Raw genomic sequence first — 21,870 nt, forward strand, 5'->3', positions numbered from 1 at the left:
CTTTACTGACATGGAAGAAGTTAACCCAAATGGTCTGGCCAATCGTTTCCAAAAATAATTATTTATCCACTATGCTGTGCTTTTTAATCTAATGGTGATCCTCCTTTTTGAGCACATTTTTGACGGTGATGAAATTATGTGATGTATCTTTAGCCTTTTCGGTAAGCTTGACCCAGACTGTTCCAGCTCTGCCACTTTGCGCTATCTGCCTTTTTCCCCGTACACTCAAATACTTACTTTTTTACAGGGGTGGAAAATTTAACTTGGTTGAAGACCTTTGAACTTTGGATTGATATTAGTAAAATATATCTTCTGAAAGGCTAAACGACTATAAATAATCCACTGCATTCTACTAGTGCAGCTCTTCTCTTGACTAGGGCTAGTTTGCAAGTGTATACATTCCACTGCTTTAATCCAGTATTTTGGTAGTGTCAGATTAGTCAATGGTTTAATCAATGATGTAAATATCTTTCGAGCATATTTAACTTTCTTACTGGATTAGTGGCCAAGGACATTTTTACTGGTCTCTGTGGATTTACATACTCTTGGGTCCTGGACCAGTGTATACCCAAAAGAATTTTCAACCCCTGCTCGAACTCTTCCTTTTTGAAATGCAAGCAAAACTGCTTTGATGGAAGAAAAACAAATCTGAAAGCATGTGCCTTGCATCATTTCTTGAGAAATCCCTTTGCCCATTATTCATTTTGCCTACTAATTCCAAGTCGCACATTTGTATCCTTCAATCAGCACAGTATGCAAAAATGCCTTTAGGCAGTACTATTAATAAGATGTTGCGCTACACATCATCATTCATTAAAATAGCTTTAGCCATGAGGCCGAGATGTGCAGTTTCCTGTTAATATTGTACAATATGTATTTTAGAAATGCAAATCCGATTGAAGTCTTCCTACTATTTTATGAATCTTTACAATTTTTAGTGTGAATCTAAATTGGGCCTTCATCCGAAGCTGCACTATTGTGAAGTGAAGTAACTATCCTTATCACCCAGCTTAAAACCTCCCAAAACAAGTTAGTATTGTGCCAGTCGGCTGTGAGACCTATCCCTACAATCGTGATACCACACTACATCATTCTCTACTCATAATAAAAGCTCCATGTTTTAATTTCCTACAACTGTTGCATTTTTGATTTAGTAATAACAGCACTGAACTAATTTTATTTACTGATGTGTACATTGACATAACCATTATAGTAGCAAGTTACTAAAACAGCATACTTTTATGAGGAATGCCAAGAATATCCAGCAAGCCTTAGAGGAAACTGAACAGTACATTACTTCTATCCAGCAAATAGGCTGAAAACAGACAAAACTATGGGCACATGAGCAGTACCTTCTGCTAGTTAATTGCTGAACATAATTGTATGCGAGGGACTGCATACAATGTGGAATGACTTGCATTGGAGAAAAGATGTTTTGAGTACTGAGTTTTCTATTCTTAGTTTTGAAATGTGTACTTTTTAGGCATCTAACTTGAGTTTTTCCCCCCTCTCTAGGTATCTAAAATCGGTGAATATTCTAATGTAGAATTTTATACATATACAGAAATCACAGTTTCCAGATTTTGTGTGTGGTGTGTCCTATGTTTTTAGTGCTGTTTCAGTTTTTTATTTTAAATTGCCGTTGTTTGCCATTAGTGTAGTTGCACAGATTAGATCCCAGCAATAATAAATAGTAAACCACATGGGCAAAACAACCAGCCTTAATAGAACAAATTTTATTACAAAGATGATGATTTTTCATGATTGCTGTAACAGTAAGTTCTAATAGCTTCATTATTTTCTATGAAATCTTGTTGTCAAGGGGAGAGCAAGAAAAAGTTTTAAATATGCTGAAAGAAGCCCTCGGGCTGGATTTTCTCGATGGGGAGCTTTTGGAGGCGGGACTCCCACTTGTCGGGTTTTAGTCCCGCCTCCATCGACTTGTGGCCAACCCACGCTATTTTCCCTTGATTGACCTTGTTAAGCCTGCCCAGCGAGCTTAGCAGGCCAATTAAGGGAAAGCTGGTTACAGGTGACCTCAGCGAGTGACGTTTCATCTGTCGAGCTTTTGACAGATGAAATGTCAGCGTTTGATGGCTCTGTGAAGCTCCTGGGAAGATGGCATGGAGGCGGGATGGGTACCCGCCCCCAGATTCTGCCATTTTCCCGGCAGACCCGCCTCCCCAGGGCTGGCAAAATCGCCCAAGTGTTACTTTAATGTTTATCTGTGGTAGCTGCATTACTTAGAGTGCTGGTGTAAAGTATGGTAAAGTGCCACATATTATAAATTACTATTTCTCTGGGTCTCTTGCCTCTCAATTCCATCATCCTCCTTTGACAAGAGCACTTATACTGAGGTGTAGTTTCTTATAGCTGTATTGTTTTAAGGGTCCTATTAGGTTTCCTGCAACTTGTCAAAGTGGCCAGTCTTCAAGTGTGGGCCTCTGATCTGAGAATGCTGGAAAGGTATTTGGCTACTGGGGAGAGGGGACAGGAATCACTAACAAGCCTAACCCTGTCCTCATTCAGCATCAGCAAATGCATATGGGCAGCCAAGCTCACTGGGTGATGATCTTTATGAAAATTTTGAAAGGTATTTATATAGGGTCCAATTATGTCTCAGAAATTTCTCAGAGCTTCACATGCGATGAATCTGGAGTGGGAACTTTGCCCTGTGTGTTTGTTTCTGCCCTAGCAGCAATAAGTCCAATTGTAGTTCCAGCACCTTGGCTGAGACTGGCTAACAATACAGACCAAGGATGAACCTCGTGCCTTCCTGGACCAGATGGCTCAGTATCATATTTTGCTGAGTGATCAGAAGAACCACTATCTCTTAATTTAATGTACAATTTGAGCTGTTGGATTATTAATATATACTTTGACAACATTTCACCTAATTTAGTATGAAGAAGGCAAGCCAGTTGTATATCTGGACAGCTTGAATAATTAGCTTTGTAGCATACCAGTCAGCTGACAGTAAGATATATAGCCATACTACTAATTCAGTAATCTCATTGGTACTAAATGATTTATAATGTGTTTATCAACAGAGTAGGCCAGACTGTAGCACAAATCGGTGAATCTTCGCTCCATTTTCACAGAATTAGCCTCTTGGTAATTTTTAAAGCTAAATTCAACAATATCTCAACTTGCTGTAGATTTCCCAATTGTACAGCAAGTATTTCAAAGCTCTTTTCAAGCTTTGTATGCGTGATGGCACTGTTTTGTCTCCAATAAATCATAGGGTGAGATATGTTCAGTATGCCCACAAATACAGCTAACCAGCAGTGATGAAGTAGTGAATTTGATGGACCATTCTATGAATGGATGTTTAGCCATCTATGCAAATTAAATTACACTTTTTTTTTCCAATAAAATCACAAATCTGAAAATACTAATGACCTTGTCTCTCTACTTCCTAGATCATGATGTAAGATGAAAACTTTAAAATTTATTTTAGGAATAAAACATTAACTTTATTGGGCCTACATTCTTATTTTTAGTTGGCCAGTGGATTTGGGGAAAAAAAAATCTGCTGACCTTGAAATAGAGGGCGTGATTTTTAACTACCCACCTGGCGGTAGGTGGGTAGTTAAAATTGCCCAGGTCACTTACCCACCCTGAAGCTGACCTTCCATGATTTTCACCTGCTCAACTGAGCAAGCAGCAAGGACACCCACTCAAAGCGGGTGGGGTCCATTTTAACATTTACATGGCAATTATGTCATCGGGACTTGACTATAATGTTTACCAGGTAGCCTGAGCAGGAAGTGGCAGTGAGTTTCCTGCTAGGCTAATCCAGCAAGGAAGCCAATCGGGCCAGAATAGAACCAAAAATGTGAGTTTTTAAATTTAATTTTTACTTTCCATGTGAGGCCAGGAGGAACAGAAGTGCTCCTCCTGGCCACACAAGGAAAGTTTAGGCCACCCTGCACATCACTGGGACTCCTGTGATGTGGTCTGTCAGCCAATACTGCCACTAACCTGCTGTTGGTGGATGGGATCCAGGTCGCATGATTTTCTGCCACTTCCCATCCAGAACGGCTGAGTAGTCGGCCAGCAGAATTTGAATGATGCCCGGGAGTTAAAATAATCCGCGCCTCAATTTTGGAACAGTGGGTGAGTTTCTAACTCACTGCTGCTCTCCTGCCGAAAACTGGCCCAGAGTTAAAATTGGGGCTCGAGGTTTGTAATTTATTCTTCAATTTTATAAGGGATGTTATCGGTTGCTTAAGCAGATTTTATGAGAACTACAGTTCAAAATTAATTCTGTTCCATTGAATTATCTTGATAATCCTTCATGATCGCATCTACTTTTCAAAATTGGTGATCTGCTTTTTGTGATAGTTTTGTTAAATTATGGGTAAGAGTTGTGGGGCACAATATCCTTATTAACTTTATTTTTTTTAGTGACAGTTCATACTTGAGTTGTGGTCGCTTCCATCTTCATTGCTTTGGCTGTCTGAAATGCAGAAAATAACAATTTAATTTGTCTCTCTTTTCCCTCCTTCTGTATTCACACGCTGCCCACCTGTGGCTTGTTAATTTCTTCCTCCTAATTCAAGATCAAGCAGGTTTGTGGGCTCACTTTTTTCATTTTCAATGGAATTTTTTTTTCTTTTGCATACATTTTTCTGTATGGATAGTAGCTAATGCAAGAACTGAACTTTATGCCATTAAAAAGGATATGATGCTGCATGCTTATATGCAATAAATACCCATAGAAAGGTGAACTGAAGTAGAAACCGAACTAAAACTGATATCAAAAGAAAGTCAATGGAGATTGAAGTTAGGTAGTGTGGAGACGTACAGCATGCTGTAGCCCCAAAGCACAGGACCATGGGGCAGTAGGATTATGTCCATGGCCCTGGTTCCCCATGGGTTCCTGACCTCAGTCATATTGAAGTGGAGAGGTTTTTTTGGGAACTTCTAAACTGGAGGGAAAACTGAAGTGAGTATCTTGCAACTCGAGAGTACTTTTTTGTGGTTATTACAGAGCAGCATTGGTGGAGGCTTAGGTGGATGTTACCAATGCCCTTATTTGCATGGTTTAGAACACCAGGGAATAGGGAGAAAATTCCAAGTATTATTGCACTCAAATGACAAAGTTATAAAAATGTGAAATAATTTAAAAGTATTAATTTGATGGTCAAACGTATTCACTTTGTTCACAAAAAAACACACCCAAGGCTACTTGAAGAGATGCTTGCACATCACTGTTAAGTTTGTGGCTTGGTTGAGGTGCTTCATCATAAATTTACAACTGTAAACAAGCTTATTTTAAATATAAAAAGGAATCACTTTTATAATACTGTTTTATCTGATAATCAGTTGATAGAATTCCTAGTTTCCTATTTGTAATTTATGTTTTCATGTAAAACATTACAAGACCTATTCCAGTAAATAGATCTAGTGGTTATATAAATACAAGTGCATTATCTGAAAAGCAAATTTGTTTTTTTAATTAATAATATCCTTTAAAAAAATATTGGGACACCTGGTATTTCATATAATAAAGTGAAGGAAAAGAGCAATCTAAAATGGTATGTTATTGCAATGAATAAATTGCAGTCTAATATGGCTCAGTAATGAATGTACTGTGGTCTAAATCTCTGATTGTAATAATCTGAACAAGAACAACCTAGCTCAAAACCCAACATTTATAGGAACCTAATTTCTAGTTTATTAAAAGAGCAGGTTTATCAAAATTTGGAAAGAACATGGCATCAGTTATTGAGTATATTTAGCTTCTACAAACTGGTACTTTAGCCCGATCAGCCATGATCTAATTGAATGACGGAGCAGGCTCGAGGGGCTGAATGGCCTTCTCCTGTTCCTGTGTTCCTAACCCAGGGGTACTCGTAATGTAGCTGTGTCTCCTATAGTAATATTTAAAAGCCTTGCACTTAGTGCATCTCTAATGCATTATCCATTAACTTCAAAATCTCACACATCCAGAGTGCATGTCAGTTTGTTTACACTTGATTGGCTCAAATAGCCACTATCTGTTAAGTTAAGCATGCTAATTCACTCCAATACAGACTGTTAAATAAAGCTACCAGCTGCAAACTGGAAACTGTCCAAAACAAACTAATTAAATCCCTCTTTTTTTTCTGATTTCTTTGAACAGCTGTTATTTTCTCAACTTGCCAGCCATACACCTTTTTTAAAAAAAAATACAATTTATAACATTATATAAAACAATTTGAAATAATTCACAAATGTTTAAACTTTCCTAGAAAATTATGAATGCTATGTGGAAATCCATCCAATTATTTTTTTAAGCAGTGGCCTACCCTCTAGGGGATCTGGGGCTTAAGTTTTGCTCCTTTCTAGAGCTTGAGTTCTTTCACTGGCATTTTCTTCTTAATGTTGTTCCAGCCTCTCTGCATGGATGATATTGGTGCCCTGCAGTGGACTATTCCAGCTCCTTCACTTTAAATGTCTTTTTTTAATAATATAATCCAGGCTGCTTTTTGGCTTTGCCTGACCCAGCCATGTGTGCTGCTCAGACAGCCAAGTACTTCCAGCTTGTCATGACACGGCCTCTCCTTAAGTGCCCAACTGGCCTCTTGTTCACCTGCTCCATCCTTCCCTCTCCAGCCTCGAATATCCAGTTACAAAAATAATCAGTAGACACAGCCCTCTCCTATCATGGAAAATCCATAACGGAAATTTGGTGTTCATTTTGAAACAAAATGAAGCTTTCAGCATTGCTTTCATTTACGCTTAATCATATTACAGTCGTGTTAATCCAGGCCACTTGACTGCCCAAATGTAAATATGTGATCTACTCACTGAGATGAAACAATTTATTTTTCATTAAAGGAAGGAAGAAGGTATCTCCTGAAAAGATGGCAGAAATGCAGGCAAAGATTGATGAGGAGAGGAAAGCCCTTGAAGCTAAGCTTGACATGGAGGAGGAAGAAAGGAACAAAGCCAGAGCCGAACTAGAGAAGAGAGAGAAAGACCTGCTAAAAGCACAGTAAGTCGAAGACTATAAAGTTCAATGGATGATTTTGGGATTCAAGTCACTAAAGTTAGTAAAATGTATAAATGCAATTCTGTTCTTTCCTCAAAATAAAAGATGAACAGAATTGGGCTTATTTTCATTAGAAAAAAGAATAAAAGTAGATGTGATCCACACCATAGACTATTTGATTCTGCACTGGTCAATCCACAATTTTCTACCCACTCGCTTTAATGAACAGAAAATCACGGACTGGCAAGCACAGAATAGGAATTTCTACCTCCAGGTCCTTAAAATGCTGAAAAGCATGAATGTATGCAAGTTTTAAACTTAAGCTGTGAGAATATAAGTGATTATGTGATCAACTTGGTCAGTTTTATGATCACTGAGAACTTTTTTAGATGGACTCCCAGTGGATGAATATCTGTATCTAAGGAATGGCTGTTAAATACTCTGTGGATCACAGGGTTTCCCTGTTCTGAACATAGCATCTATGAAATGCAGCAGATTGCGATTGAATAATTTTAGGTTGGTATCCTTGAGGAATAATTAGCTTATTAAAGCATGCATGTATATATGATGATCTGAAAACAAAACTTGTTTCAGCCAGCAAATCAACATTTATCTGCGTATATGTGTATGTAATTAATGCGTCAGATATTGATGTAAAAATAAGGCGAGGCTAACGGCGTTCACCGTTATTTATGTGCAAATTGGACAGCAATTTCTGGTGACGCACATGCGCAGTTAAACATGAAAATCCGGAAGTTGATGTCTGTGATGAACTTCCCCTCTAAGCTGTGCGAAAACGACATCTCGCTGTCACTCCCCATTTAAATGTATTGAACGCCATGAGGTTCCTTTACTGACATCGTAGATACAGACTAAAGTCTCCACAGAAAGTTGGGGCTTGTCCATTCCAATGTAAATTCCTTTTTAATGGCATGGTAAGTCTTAATTACTACCAAACAACCTCTCTGGCACTGAATATTAACTTTTACAAGTGTAGAGTCTCATTCCTTCAGCTTTTAATTATTGTTGGAGATTAAAAAAAAGTAAATACATAGAAACATAGGAGAAACATAGAAGCATAGAAACCTAGAAGATAGGAGCAGGAGTAGGCCATTCGGCCCCTCGAGCCTGCTCCGCCTTTCGATGAGATCATGGCTGATCGTCCAAACTCAATACCCCGTACCTGCCTTCTCCCCATATCCCTTGATACCTTTAGCTCTAAGAAATATATCTAACTCCTTCTTGAATATATTTAAAGGGTTGGCCTCAACCGCCTTCTGTGGCAGAGAATTCCACAGGTTCACCACTCTCTGGGTGAAGAAATTCCTCCTCATCTCTGTCCTAAATGGCCTGCCCCTTATCCTTAGACTATGACCCCTGGTTCTGGACTCTCCGACCATCGGGAACATTCTACCTGCATCTAGTTTGTCCAGACCTGTCAGAATTTTATAAGTTTCGATGAGATCCCCTCTCATTCTTCTAAACTCCAGCGAGTATAAGCCCAATCGACCCAATCTCTCCTCATACGTCATTCCTGCCATCCCAGGGATCAGCCTTGTGAATCTTCGCTGAACTCCTTCCATGGCAAGAACATCCTTCCTCGGATAAGGCGACCAAAACTGCACACAGTACTCAAGGTGTGGTCTCGCCAAGGCCCTGTACAACTGCAGCAGGACATCCTTGCTCCTGTACTCAAACCCTTTTGCTATGAAGGCCAACATACCATTTGCCTTCTTCACTGTCTGCTGCACCTGCATACTTACCTTCAGCGACTGGTGCACAAGGACACCCAGGTCTCGTTGCACTTCCCCTTCTCCCAATCTATTGTCATTCAGATAATAGTCTGCCTTTCTGTTTTTGACACCAAAGTGGATAACCTCGCATTTATCCACGTTATATTGCATCTGCCATGCTTCTGCCCAATCACCCAACCTGTCCAAATCATCCTGGAGTTTCTCGGTATCCTCCATGCAGCACTTTTTCTTTTTGTCTCTTTTATCTCTGTCAATCCCATGTTTCTTTCCCTCGTTTTATTTTGCTTTCAATATCTGATTTGACATTGAATTCACTATTCTAACTTGCATGTTCTGGTTCAGACTCTGCGCTGCTCATTAACGATTCTTCAATCTGATTAGTTAAGGAGATGCACAGTTGCTTGCCCTGTTCACACTGGTTCCAGATGCCCTGTAAAGGGCGCTGTGCTGTTTGGATGTTTGGCTGGCAGCAACTTGCCGTACCAAAGCCCGTAGAAAGTCTATGGGCAAGTGTAAGTCTAACGAATGGCTGGCGCCGTTTGTTCGGCACTCACTGCAAAATCCAGCCCAGTATCTATTATGTTAGTGTTTATAGAGAAGGAGTCAGTTCATGATCTGAATAATGTTCTTGCATTCAGAGGCTTGAAAGTGATACAGTAAACTCTCACCTAAACGGCACCTAATTATCCGGAATTCTCTAATAACCGGCAAAATTCAGGAGTAGGTTCAGGAACCCAAAGGTAAGTTTTACTGTATATTTGTGGCTGTGTGACCGAGGTTCTCGTACCTTTTGCCATATAACCATGGCTCATGCACCTCTGGTTGTGTAACCAGGTCCCCTGGACCCGTGGCCGTGTAACGGGGGCTCCTGGACCCGTGGCCGTGTAACGGGGGCTCCTGGACCCGTGGCCGTGTAACGGGGGCTCCTGGACCCGTGGCCGTGTAACGGGGGCTCCTGGACCCGTGGCCGTGTAACGGGGGCTCCTGGACCCGTGGCCGTGTAACGGGGGCTCCTGGACCCGTGGCCGTGTAACCGGGGGCTCCTGGGCCCGTGGCCGTGTAACCGGAGGCTCCTGGGCCCGTGGCCGTGTAACGGGGGCTCCTGGACCCGTGGCCGTGTAACGGGGGCTCTCGTACCTTGGTAGGTATACCTCTCCGTTATCCGGAATTTTTAATCAAACCGGCACCATTCCAGTCCCATAGGTGCCGGATACGAAAGAGTTTACTGTATTAGGCCTTAACTTGAAAATAAAAAGACACCTTCACAAGGATTCCAAAGAATCCACAGATGGCTACCTAAGCAAAAATGAAATCTAAATATTTCCAAACCTGACTGTCTTACCAGGTTGAGGTTTAAAAGAAACTATATACGTTTTAAAAAAAACTTTTTTTTTTGCAGAGGTTCTGTTTTAACAATCTTTTACTGAAATGAATGGAGAATTCATTGCAACTCTGTAACCTATCTCATCTGTCACTGTACAGTGCACTGTTTGGGAAAATTAGTCAGGCTGTGGGTGGACCGGAACACACAGCTGCAATTTTCTGAGTCTGCGATTCACAAAATGGCTGCCCACAAGAGGGCTACCTCACTTCTAATTGAACAACTTTTTCTGTCATTTTTAAATGTAATATTTTTATTGGACTGTAAATGGTAGAATTGTATTAATTTTGGATTGCTGAAGGTAGAATTATTAAGGTTCTTTTTTTGAGAACATCCATTGAGATTATTTATGTACACTAATATTTTCTTCATGTGAGAAACTCGTAAAAGTACATTTCAGCCAATACTAAAGATTGTTCACATTATGACGTGCATGCTTTGGTAGGATTTTAACTTGTTAAGTTTGTGAGCTCTAGTAGTGAAATTTGAGGCCTTGACCGTTAATTTGCTGGCGCTCAGAGGGCGGGTTCGGAGGCGGATCAGGTGTTAAATCCAAAATGATTGACAGCGGGTTTGTAACCCGCTGCTAACCCGCCTCCATGCCACTTTCCAAAGTGTCGGGTTGTTGCCTTCACAGCAGACCTGATACCAAGTGGCGGGAGAGATATTTAAGATTGTTAACTCCTTGTTAAATGCTATTTTGCCAGGGTAATTCCATTTCCACATTCTCAACGTATTTCATGCCGTTCGGCAAACACACCAGCTGAGTGTGTCGGTTTTCCAATGAGCTGAATAGTTCACAGCTGCAATTGCTGCATATAAACTTAACTATGACTTCAGTTCAATTTCAAATGGCCGAAGTGGCTGAATTCATGATTTTGAGGAGACCTTTGAGCTGTATTGAGGTTGAGTGTGTGCTGTGAACTCTATATATGCACCGTAAACTTGAGGTCATCCAAAACTCGGCTGCCCGTGTCCTAACTCGCACCAAGTCCTGTTCATCCATCACCCCTGTGCTCTACATTGGCTCCCGGGTAAGCAGCACCTCGATTTCAAAATTCTCATCCTTGTTTACAAATCTCTCCATGGCCTCATCCCTTCCTATCTCTAATTTCCTTCAGCCCCACAACCCCCCCCCCCCCCGCACCCGAGATATCTGCGCTCCTCTAATTCTGCTCCCTTGAGCATCCCTGATTATAATTGCTCAACCACTGGTGGCCGTGCCTTCTGTTGCCTAGGCCCTAAGCTCTGGAATTCCCTGTCTAAACCTCTCCGCCTCACTACCTCTCTTTCCTCCTTAAGATGCTCCTTAAAACCTACCTCTTTGACCAAGCTTTTGGTCACCTGCCCTAATTTATCCTTATGTGGATCGGTGTCAAATTTTTTGTCTTAAAATACTCCTGTGCAGCGCCTTGGGACGTTTTGCTACGTTAAAGGTGCTGCAAGTAGTTGTTGTCACCTCCTCGGAATAAGGTCTCTCCCCATTGACTTACTCCTGATAACATCTCATCCTAAACTGCCAGATATAAGAGCAGAATGGGAACCATTTATACTCTCTCATCCTGGTCCTTGGATTCGGAAGAGGATCATCCGCAGCAGCAGCAGAATTAGGCACAGCAGCAGGACCAAGAACAAGAGCGCCAACCTTCTCCTCAGCCGCTGGATGCTGCACAGGGCAGAGGCCATCAGGGCTTGGCTGGCCCGCGCCGCAGGAGATAACCCCAAAACCGGGTTTACAGGCAGAGGATGAGCTTCCTCAACATGAGTGAGCAACACTGTCAAAGGAGGCGGAGACTTTTGCGAGAGGTAGTCGCAGACATCTGCACAATGCTGGACCAAGACTTTCAGCCCAAAGGCGCAGGTGGACACCACTGCCCTCAACTTCTTTGCGTCTGGGTCCTTCCAGTGATCAGCAGCAGACATTAGCGGCATCTCCCAGTCGGCCGCCCACAGATGCATCACGCAGGTTATCGATGCCCTCTTTGCAAAGTCCGCCAATTACATCAACTTTTCAACTGATGAAGCACGTGTTACCGCACGGGCGCCAGGCTTTACCAATTTGGCTGGCTTTCCACGGGTGCAGGGCATCATCGAATGCACCCATGTGGCCATCAGGGCACCCCATTACAACCCAGCAGTATTTGTGAACCGCAAGGACTTCCACACCCTTAACGTGCAGCTGGTGTGTAACCACAGGAAGAGCATCATGCACCTGTGCGCAAAGTACCCCAGCAGCTGCAATGACTCTTGCATCCTGCGCCAGTCTACTGTGCCTCAGCTCTTCACTCCTCCAAATGAAATTTCCGGTGGCTCCTTGGAGAAGAGGGCTATCCCCTGAAGACGTGGCTAATGACGCCGATGATGAGACCATCCAATGAGTCTGAGGAGCGCTACAATCAGAGCCATATCTCCACCAGAAGTATCATTCAGCAGGCAGTAGGGTTGCTCAAAATACACTTCAGACGCCTGGACAAATCTGGTGGAGCCCTACAGTACGCACCAGCCAGGATCTCGAGAATCATCATCGTCTGCTGTGTCCTGCACAACATCACACTGCAACGGGGATTAGCGCTGCCTGAGGAACAGGTCGCACAGCCTCTTCAGAGGAGGAGCCAAATGAGGTTGCAGATGAGGAACCCCTGGAGGAGGCGGCTGACCCAGTGCGACCAGCATGCGAGCACATTGCTGCCCATCGGGCAAGGGATGGCCTTATTCATGCCAGATTCAACTAACATTAGGCATCACTTGCATGTGGTTGCCACATGCACGCGAGGGTTCGCATGACCCCACTTCCACACCATAGAGCATCCCTCCAATGAACTGTGCATTCCTAACCCTTTCACCACCATTGCTTCAGATAAAAGGCGCCCTCACCCCTCGCTGTGCCACCTCCACTTGTGAGCACACAAAGGGCAATGCTTTAAAACATTCACATGACGTCACTTTAATACAATAAAATAAAGGAATACAAACGTTGCACTGATTTATATGAAAGCACCCAAGTGACTACCCTTATGACTATTTGTGTGTTAGCTTTCTCTTACGCGTGCTTCTTTGTGGTGCATCCCCTGTGGCTTCAGCAAATGCAGAGGCAGCCTGCTCACTTCCCTGGCAGCCGTCCTCTGGGTCGTGGAGCCTGTGAGGGCCTCCGCCAAAGTCTGCTCTTCCTGCAGCTGTGCAGGGGCAGACTCGGCCATCTCTATTGGGGAGGCATCTGGGGCTCTGACCGAGGGGTTGGCAATGGGATAGCAGTGTGAGCGCTTGGTGAGGAGCCCCCACTTCCATTTCCCCTTCCACCGCCATCCCTCTCATGGGCAACCCGCACTTCTCTGCTAGCAAGTTGCTGGAGAGCACCTTGCTGTACATCAGTGGGGCCTGAGGACCCGTCTGTGCTGACATTCCTCATAAGGACGTCCATGAACCTCTGGTTTCTCTCCTTGATAGATGCCCATCTATCCTCCATAGCTGACCATCTATTTAGAAGTGTTACCATGTTCTCTTGAGTCTGCTGATTTATGTCCTCCATGGAGGTTGCCATCCTTTCCACGGCGGGACCTACGTTTGCCAGAGCCAGCACCATGACCCTGCTCATATTTGAGATGGATTCCTCCATTCTCTGCATACTCGCAGTCACGGAGGTTGCTAACCCAGTCAGAGCCTCCTGCACTTGTTCCTGAAGCTCCAGCACCACACTCTTTTTCTGGATGGCCCCCAAGGCTCAGCATCTGCATGCAGCTCAGCAAAGCTAGGAGAGTCCTGCGGCCTCCGACGAGGACTCTCCACTGCTGTCACTGTCTCCACCATCTGCTCTTGCTCAGTTGTGAGACACCAGGTGACAACACTACTCTATCTCACGTTGGACCCACCGAGGTGTGTGTGTCTCTGCGCTGGTGCAGGGTGCTTTCATTTCTGCTGACGCTGCTCCCTCAGAATCTGGAGGTTCCTCTGAGGAGTCCTCCTGCTCCTCCTGGACAGTCGGGAGGGAGGCTTTTGATGTGGGAGAGTGAAGACACGATTTAAACATGTGATATGTAGGCTGCAAACACATTCCCTTGTGCAAGTAATTAGCACTCAATCCCTAGGAACATCAGATCTCGTATCGGTCACTCCTGAATGCCAAATCAGATGTTTTAAAAATATTTCAGTCACCAGATTGTTCGGCTGAGCCTGTCTCACCGTCCCCCAATTCAAGCTCCTCAACACCTCCAACAATATCCAGAACTGACTCCTCAGCGCGGGTTAGCTGCGCCATGGATGGTGGCCCTCCTCCTGTGTTCTCCCTCTCCCTCTTATTGTGGGATCTCTTTTCCTGCAATGAGGGACAGAAGTGCAGTCTTAGTCGTCGTCGTACGTGTCTTCACACTGTTCCCTTTGGGGAACTGTATGAAGTGGTGGAAGGATTTCTGGCCACGATTAACGCTCCTTCCGTGACCGTAACCATCTTCGTACCAGCAATTAGGGTTTTACGGGCTCCCACAACCCATACGAGGGGGGGGGCCACCCACACCCACGGACGCAAGTATCCCGCTGGATGTCAACCCAGAATTTAGAGCCGGAGCTCCGACTCCACTTGCCAGGACTGTCTGGAGCGGGGTTCGAAACCCTACGCCTTCTGGCCCAGCGGCGGGGATGCTACCGCTACGCCAAAGGCCCACTCCGCAGTCTTAGTGAGAGTGCTGGAGTGAGTGTAAAGAATGGATAGATGTTTGGAGGGAGACTATGATGGAGTGAGGTGCCAATACCAATTTCCCTCCTTGAGTTGTTAGTTGTTGTCATGGTATAACATTGAGTGTGAGTGTGAGGGGTGCATAGAAAGATGGGGATGTGATTCTGTACATGCGGAGAGAGGGATGAGTGACTGGGGTGAGTTAGTATGTGCAGGAGTAGGGCTGGCAATGTAGATGGATGGGGATGTGAAGACAGGCACAGCAGAATGAAGTTAAGTGTGCTCTTACACTCACTTTTGCTGAACGTAGGAGATCATTGAACCTCTTCCTACACTGGACCCAGGTGTGTGTACAGATGGACCTCGTACTTACCTCCTCAGCAATTTGCAGCCAGGCTGCCTTTGTGCTGAGGAGGCTTCCTCCTTCCATCTGAAGGGAACAGAACCTCCTTGCGCCCTCTTACTCCCTCCACAAGAACATGGAGGGGGGAGTCATCAAAACGGGGAGAAGCTTTTGTTCTAGGAGCAGTCATCTTGGCAAACAGCAGCACTCGGGAGCATCAAAATGTAAATGAAAGGCAAAGGGGACATGGCCCCCTTAAATGCAACTGCTTCAAAGACGTCATCGAAGGCGAGCTGCAGACACGCACCCACTGATTGGGCCGGGTAGTGCGCACAGTGGTCTTAATAAGCCCAATCTACTGAAAATCGTTAGCTCATTGCGGATACAACCGGCAGCGGTTCCGCAACCTGCCAGACAGCGAACCTGCCTCCGGACAGAAGATCCAGCCCCTTTATGTTTTATTAAGTTACCTGCCAATGATTTTCTGATGAAACTAGTCAAGCTCCCATGGCATTGCAGTCAAGACCAAGTGTAGTCTTCAGGTGAAGCAAGGTTAAATGGTGGAGGTTAATTGGGCTTGGGCGTAATTCAGTCCTCCTTTTAAAGTTGTACATTCTGTCCTTATTTTTATATAATGTTGAGTTTATATTCATAATTAAATAGCAAAACTTACCCTAATTTGGGACGCAGAGACATCGAGTTGATTGGAGCATAAGAGTTTCTTTGGATTACAGTTTGAGAAATTGGGAGATACAGGCACTGCCACACCACCACTGGTAGGAAGGTGTAATTACAGTGTTTACACAGACAATTTCCATTATAAATCTGGACGTAGGAATTTATAATTGGAAAAGTTGACAAGAAGTACACAAGTATAAGATTTATGATATGTTTTCTTGTGTGTTGCTCAGTTTCATAGTTGCATTGTTCAGATCTTGAAATGCTTTTCTTTAAAATGCATTTTAAGTAGTTCAATTGACAAATTTTACTTGCACATCAGGGAAGAATATCAGTGCAGAATAGAATTTCCTTAAACATTCCATAAAGCTATGTTTAGTTAGGGTGCTTTATCGTTGGCTTCTCTATCAGTTTTGTTTTCGTCATTGGGCCATATTTTGCAACCCCCTACAGCTGCGTGCGAGGTGTGTACACGCCCGTAGGGGCCACACAAGTTCCGGGTTTAGACGTGCGAAGCGCATGCGCTAAAACCCAGAACTTGTGATTTGTCAAGAATCCTCTTGACCGATCCTCTGCATCCCCGGGAGATGGGCCTCTGCGGGTGGAGAGTTGCGCTATTTGGCCAACTTCTGCCCGCTGAATGCCCGTGAAAGGCCTGCTTTTACCAACATGAGTTTTAAAAAATAGAAAAATAAAATGTTATCACTCATTTATACATTAAAAACCCTGTCCAATAAGATAAGTTTATTTTTAGCCCCATTAAAACATACACATTTTTTTCAAAAAATTAAATTTTCGTTTAAAATATTTAATTAAATGGCATTTTGGTTCATTTTAAATATGTAATTAAAAAAAAATTATTTCATGTGTTCATGTATTTTTTAAGTGATTCCCCAGTCATACTTATGGGAGTTCTGTCCGTACATGTGCCCTTGGAATACGTGGGCCTCTACCCACTCATTCCCGGAGAGGCCCAGGATCGCAAGCCTCCATACCTCCCGGGCTACCAGGTAAATGCGTAGATTTTCTGCTGGTCGGAGGCCGCATCGCAGATTTTGGGCCATTGTATTTGTAGTATTGCAGTACCAGGTTATGTCCACTAGATGTAGCTAACATGACATTGATGGAAATCTTAGGGTTTTCTCCCCAATGAAATCACTAAGAATTGCACCCTATCAATCCCTTCTACCCCTTATGTTGCAGTTGTACTCACATTTCTCATTATGTCCCATTGCTATTATCTTGCTGCTCAACACACATTATCTTTCTTGTGTACATTGGGATCATAATTGAGGTATTTTCAAATTAACTACATTGGGTAGTTACTAGGTCATTACTTCAATAGCCACAAGTGCTGTAGAGTTAAAACTCATAACTGTGAACAAGTGAGACTGACTCCTCCAGCCATATAGATATGTTAACTGTAGCAAGATATTATTTTAAGTTGTCTCTCTTTAATGTGCAATTTATTTTAAACTATATTGCGGACATATTAACATGCACGTAGATGAACAAAAATGGCTTTAGTAGTATCAGAGCTCATTAAAACCAACTTAGTGTGATGTGTCAGTAAGATATTGGGCCGTATTTTGCGACCCCACGGGTGCGTACGAGGTGCAACGCCCCGTAGGGGCCTCAAGTTCCGGGTTTAGGCATGCGAAGCACATGCGCTAAAACCCGGAACTTGCGATCTGTCAAGAATCCTCTTGACAGATCCTCCGCACCCCCGGGAGAAGGGCCTCTGCGGGTGGGGTTGCGCTGTTTGCCCAATTTCCGCCCACTGAATGCCTGTGAAATTCTTTCACCCGGTAAAAGCAGGCGTAAGGCTTGCTTTTACCAGCATAAGAGTTTTAAAAAAAATAGAAAAATAAAATTTTATCACTCATTTATACATTAAAAACCCTGTCCAGTAAGGTCAGTTTATTTTTTAGCCCTGTTAAAACATATTAAAAAAATCAAAAAATTAAGTTTTCATTTAAAATATTTAATTACTGTAAATGGCATTTTAATTAATTTTAAATATGTAATTTTTAAGAATTTATTTCATGTGTTTGTGAATTTTTTAAGTGATCCCCATTCATATTTATGGGAGTTCTGTATGTACGGAACTCCCATAAGTATGAATGGGGATTCCCTTTTATTGGTTGGGCCGGCCCACGTGATCCAAGGGGTGCTTGCTGTTATCAATCTGCTCCCTCCCTCTTTGTGGGGGATTGCTTGCGCTCCGTTGACCAAAGTTAATGAGTACAAAATCACACATCAACCTGCATCCCATTGCTCCATGGTCCAACACTGCTTTTACTTCCTTCTATGTGTAAACTGTGATATTATTAAGGATTTACATTTTTTCCTCCTTGAAGAGAATTTACATCTTAATGTTATTATAATATAAAAGTGTGTAATGGGATCCATTCTTTCCAACTCTCAAGGCAGGAACATCAGACCTTGTTGGAAAAATTGTCAGCTCTAGAGAAGAAGGTGATTGTGGGGGGAGTGGATCTTCTGGCCAAAGCTGAAGAGCAAGAAAGACTACTGGATGAGTCGAATAGTGAGCTAGAGGCGCGTCGGAATCGGGCAGAGCAACTTCGGAAAGAGCTGGAGGAAAAAGAGGTAATGCAGTTACTACTCTTAATGCATTCTTTCTTAGGACCACGAAATTAAAACTCTGCCTCACTCAATCTTCCTGTTATCCTACAGTTTACAAGCCTTAAAACTCCAGCTTGGTGTCACCTGAACCTTTATTCTTGGTTTACCTTGTCTTTACTCCTACTGTTTTCAATCTTGGTGTCCTATATTATAGACATTGATCTTTTACTCAGTTTGTCCAATTTAAAAAGTAAAGTTTCCAAGAAAGACTTGCATTAATATAGCTCCTTTCACTACCACTGGATGTCCCAAAGTGCTTTACAGCCAATTAAGTATTTTGAAGTGTCGTCACTGTTGTGATGTAGGAAACGCGGCAGCCAATTTGCGCACAGCAAGGTCACGCAAACAACAATGTGGTAATGACCAGATAATCTGTTTTAGTGATGTTGGTTGAGGGATAAATATTGACCAGGACACTGGGCATAACTCCCCTGCTCTTCTTCAAAATAGTGCCATGGAATCTTTTAAGTCCACCTGAGAGAGTAGACGGGGCCTTGGTTTTAACATCCCATCCAAAGGACGGCACCTCAGACAGTGCAGCAATCCCTCAGTACTGCACTGGAGTGTCAGCCTAGATTTGTTTTTTTTTGTTTTTTTTTTGTGCTAGCCTCCGAAGTGGGACTTGACTCCACAACCTTTAACTCCGAGGCAAGGGGTGCTACCAACTGAGCCACAGCTGATGCTTCAAGTTTGCAGGACTGCAATCTGGATGAATAAACAATATTACTGCAATCTGGATGAATAAACAATATTATTGGAGTAGCCTGTATCTTGGTATCAACAACACTTAATGTTAGAGAAGCATGCAAATTCAGAACGTAGTGAGAACAATCAATTTATTTGGTATGGAAAATAATAAAGATGCATCTTACTGACTCTACACATAGGCTTACTTCTTTAGCTAAAGTCCATGCTGGCCTCAGCTCACCTACTCCTATATTGCATTAAATCCTGCTTACTCCTCTCTTCTGTCCTTGCTGACCTACATTTAAAATTCTCATTCTGTGTTTAAATTCTTTCAGGGTCTTGTTTCTATCTTCCTATCTCTGTAACCTCCTCCAACTCTGCAACCCCCAACTCTGGCCTCTTGTGCATCTCCCCTCCCTTTGTCCTACCATTTGCCATCTGAGCCCCTTGTTCTGAAATTCCTTCCCTAAACCTCTCCACCTCTTCTGCTTTCCTACCATCCTTAAAACTTACCTTTTTAATCAAGCTCTTGATCACGCCTCCTAATATCCTGTTCTTTGACTTGGTGCACATCTTTTATCTGATTTCATCTCTGTGAAACACCTTGGAATATTTTTCTACATTAAAGGCACTACATAAATGCAAGTAGCCTCATCTGCCATTCATGCTGCAACTATATTGGCTCAGATAGTTTAATATTTCATTAACAATTCTCAATTATTATATACTTGTTGTGGGACAACCAAAAATTTTCTTTGCAGTATAATTTTTGCGATAGGCGTTCCTGCTTGTAGCACAAAAGCTTATAGGGGTAAAACTATCCTGGAAAGGCGTTGCATCCACCTATATTGGTACTGGTCACTTTTAAAAAATAAATTAATGTCCCTTCCTGGTCTGTTTTTTCATTAAATAGCAAGAACGTTTGGACATCGAGGAGAAGTACACCAGTTTGCAGGAGGAGGCCCAGGGCAAGACGAAGAAACTGAAGAAAGTTTGGACAATGCTGATGGCAGCAAAGTCTGAGGTGAGCAGGCAGACACATTTTTGGAGGAACTGCTGTGATTTTTAGATTATTTTCCTTGCGTAATATTGTTTATTCCACTCTAACATTACTCAAACTACACATGAGTATATAAAATTCTGAAAGCCCAAACTGTGAAAGCTAGTTTAATTAAATATTCATCAAAAGCATTATATGTAAGCAGACAGGTTTTAACCTTAAATGTAAGGAAAGCAGAATATAACCAACATTTAGAACATCCAGTTTCTCACTGCTAATGTCTTATACAACTGTCCATAGGAATAGCGCACTTTCTATATATAGCTTAATAATTGTTTGTATGGAATGCCAGCATAGAGAGTACACTGAAGTTACAAGCTTAGAACTTGCAGTTCATAATTCAAGATAGGTAGGAAAGGGGCGCATCTGAAAAAAAATACCAAAAAATGAATAAATGTATTATGAAACAAACTCAAACATTTTACTAGTCATTTCTCAATTGTGCTTAGTAATTGGATTGCCTGTTCCATGTAAAAGTAAAGCTCTTTCACTTGCCCTTGCTTGATAACCTGCAGAAGTGGAGTCCTGGTGGAAGTAACTCCTTTGCCCAGTTTCTTTGCATTACAACTTTCTTGCTTGTGTTTTGTACTTCGACATGATGACATTCCCGTTGTTGTATTCTGGTTTGTTTTTATTCAAAGATGGCAGACTTGCAACAAGAACATCAACGTGAGATTGAAGGACTGCTGGAGAATATCAGACAGCTGAGCCGAGAACTCCGTCTCCAGATGCTCATTATTAACAACTTTATTCCTCAAGAATACCAGGTTAGACAGTTTTTTTTAATGATTTGTTTATGTAAGTGCTTTGATGATGGAAAAACTGAACTTTTTGCTCTCGTGGTGCCTTGAGGCAATCCTAGTTGAAACACGTTAAAGATTATGGTCTTCCTGTTGCTTGGATAGCACAGCTTCCATGGGCAAGGAATATGTTTTCCATAATGTGCACATCACTAGTCCATGAGCTTTTGAACTTGGGTTTAAGGGCTATTTTATGATTTGATAGAAAAGAACCTGCAATGAAATACAGCACATGAACAAAGGGAAACTGACACACACTTGTTCAATGAACGGTGATGTAAGTGAGTTATGAAGGTTTTTCTTATTTGTGCAATATGTTCAGTATGCCATTCTTCTTTGTGTATTCTCTTATAACATAATTGGGAATGATTTTGTTAAAAACTGATTTTTTTAATACCACTAGATTGCTCTTTTCATACATCTTTATCCACCAACTTTGAAACAATGATGGAAAGCATTCCATTCACAGAGCCAGTTGATCTCCCCCCCCCCCCCCCCCCCCATCCCAGTAATATTAACAAGCCATGAAACTAATAATGAATGTTTAATTCCACGCAGGAGCAAAAGATTAGTATGTTTATTGTTGGTTGCTGTATTATTGGTTGCTGTATGTAAAGACATTCAGCTCCTGACACTTCAGTTCTGTATAGCCTGCTGTAAGTGTGAAGCTATTGCTGTGACATACCTGATTGCGGCAGATTTGCAGCATTGCTTGCTGATGAAAAGTTAGTGGTTCTAATTGAAATGTTAACATGTCATGTGATCCATCTCACACGTGGAACTTGCATAATCAGCTCTAATGAAAAGGATTTCCCTTGGTGAATAATAGAAATTGGTGGATAGTTGAGAGTCCCAAATTCTGGTGTTATAAGT

At 42.4% G+C, this 21,870-nt stretch overlaps 1 protein-coding gene across 1 annotated transcript in view; it reads left to right on the top strand.

The window, feature by feature from the left end:
- kif3a (kinesin family member 3A) overlaps positions 1 to 21,870 on the top strand; it is a 77,833-nt gene that overhangs the window by 43,005 nt on the left and 12,958 nt on the right. Inside the window, exons 10-13 of the mRNA XM_085995839.1 lie at positions 6,829 to 6,985; positions 18,234 to 18,414; positions 20,051 to 20,161; positions 20,839 to 20,964. Of these exons, the coding sequence (XP_085851965.1) occupies positions 6,829 to 6,985; positions 18,234 to 18,414; positions 20,051 to 20,161; positions 20,839 to 20,964 (575 nt within the window). The remainder of the gene's footprint in view (positions 1 to 6,828; positions 6,986 to 18,233; positions 18,415 to 20,050; positions 20,162 to 20,838; positions 20,965 to 21,870) is intronic.

The sequence above is a fragment of the Somniosus microcephalus genome, chromosome 8 (genome assembly GCF_052327205.1).
Source record: "Somniosus microcephalus isolate GS21.2 chromosome 8, FLI_Smic_1.0, whole genome shotgun sequence".
Classification (NCBI taxonomy): Eukaryota; Metazoa; Chordata; class Chondrichthyes; order Squaliformes; family Somniosidae; genus Somniosus; species Somniosus microcephalus.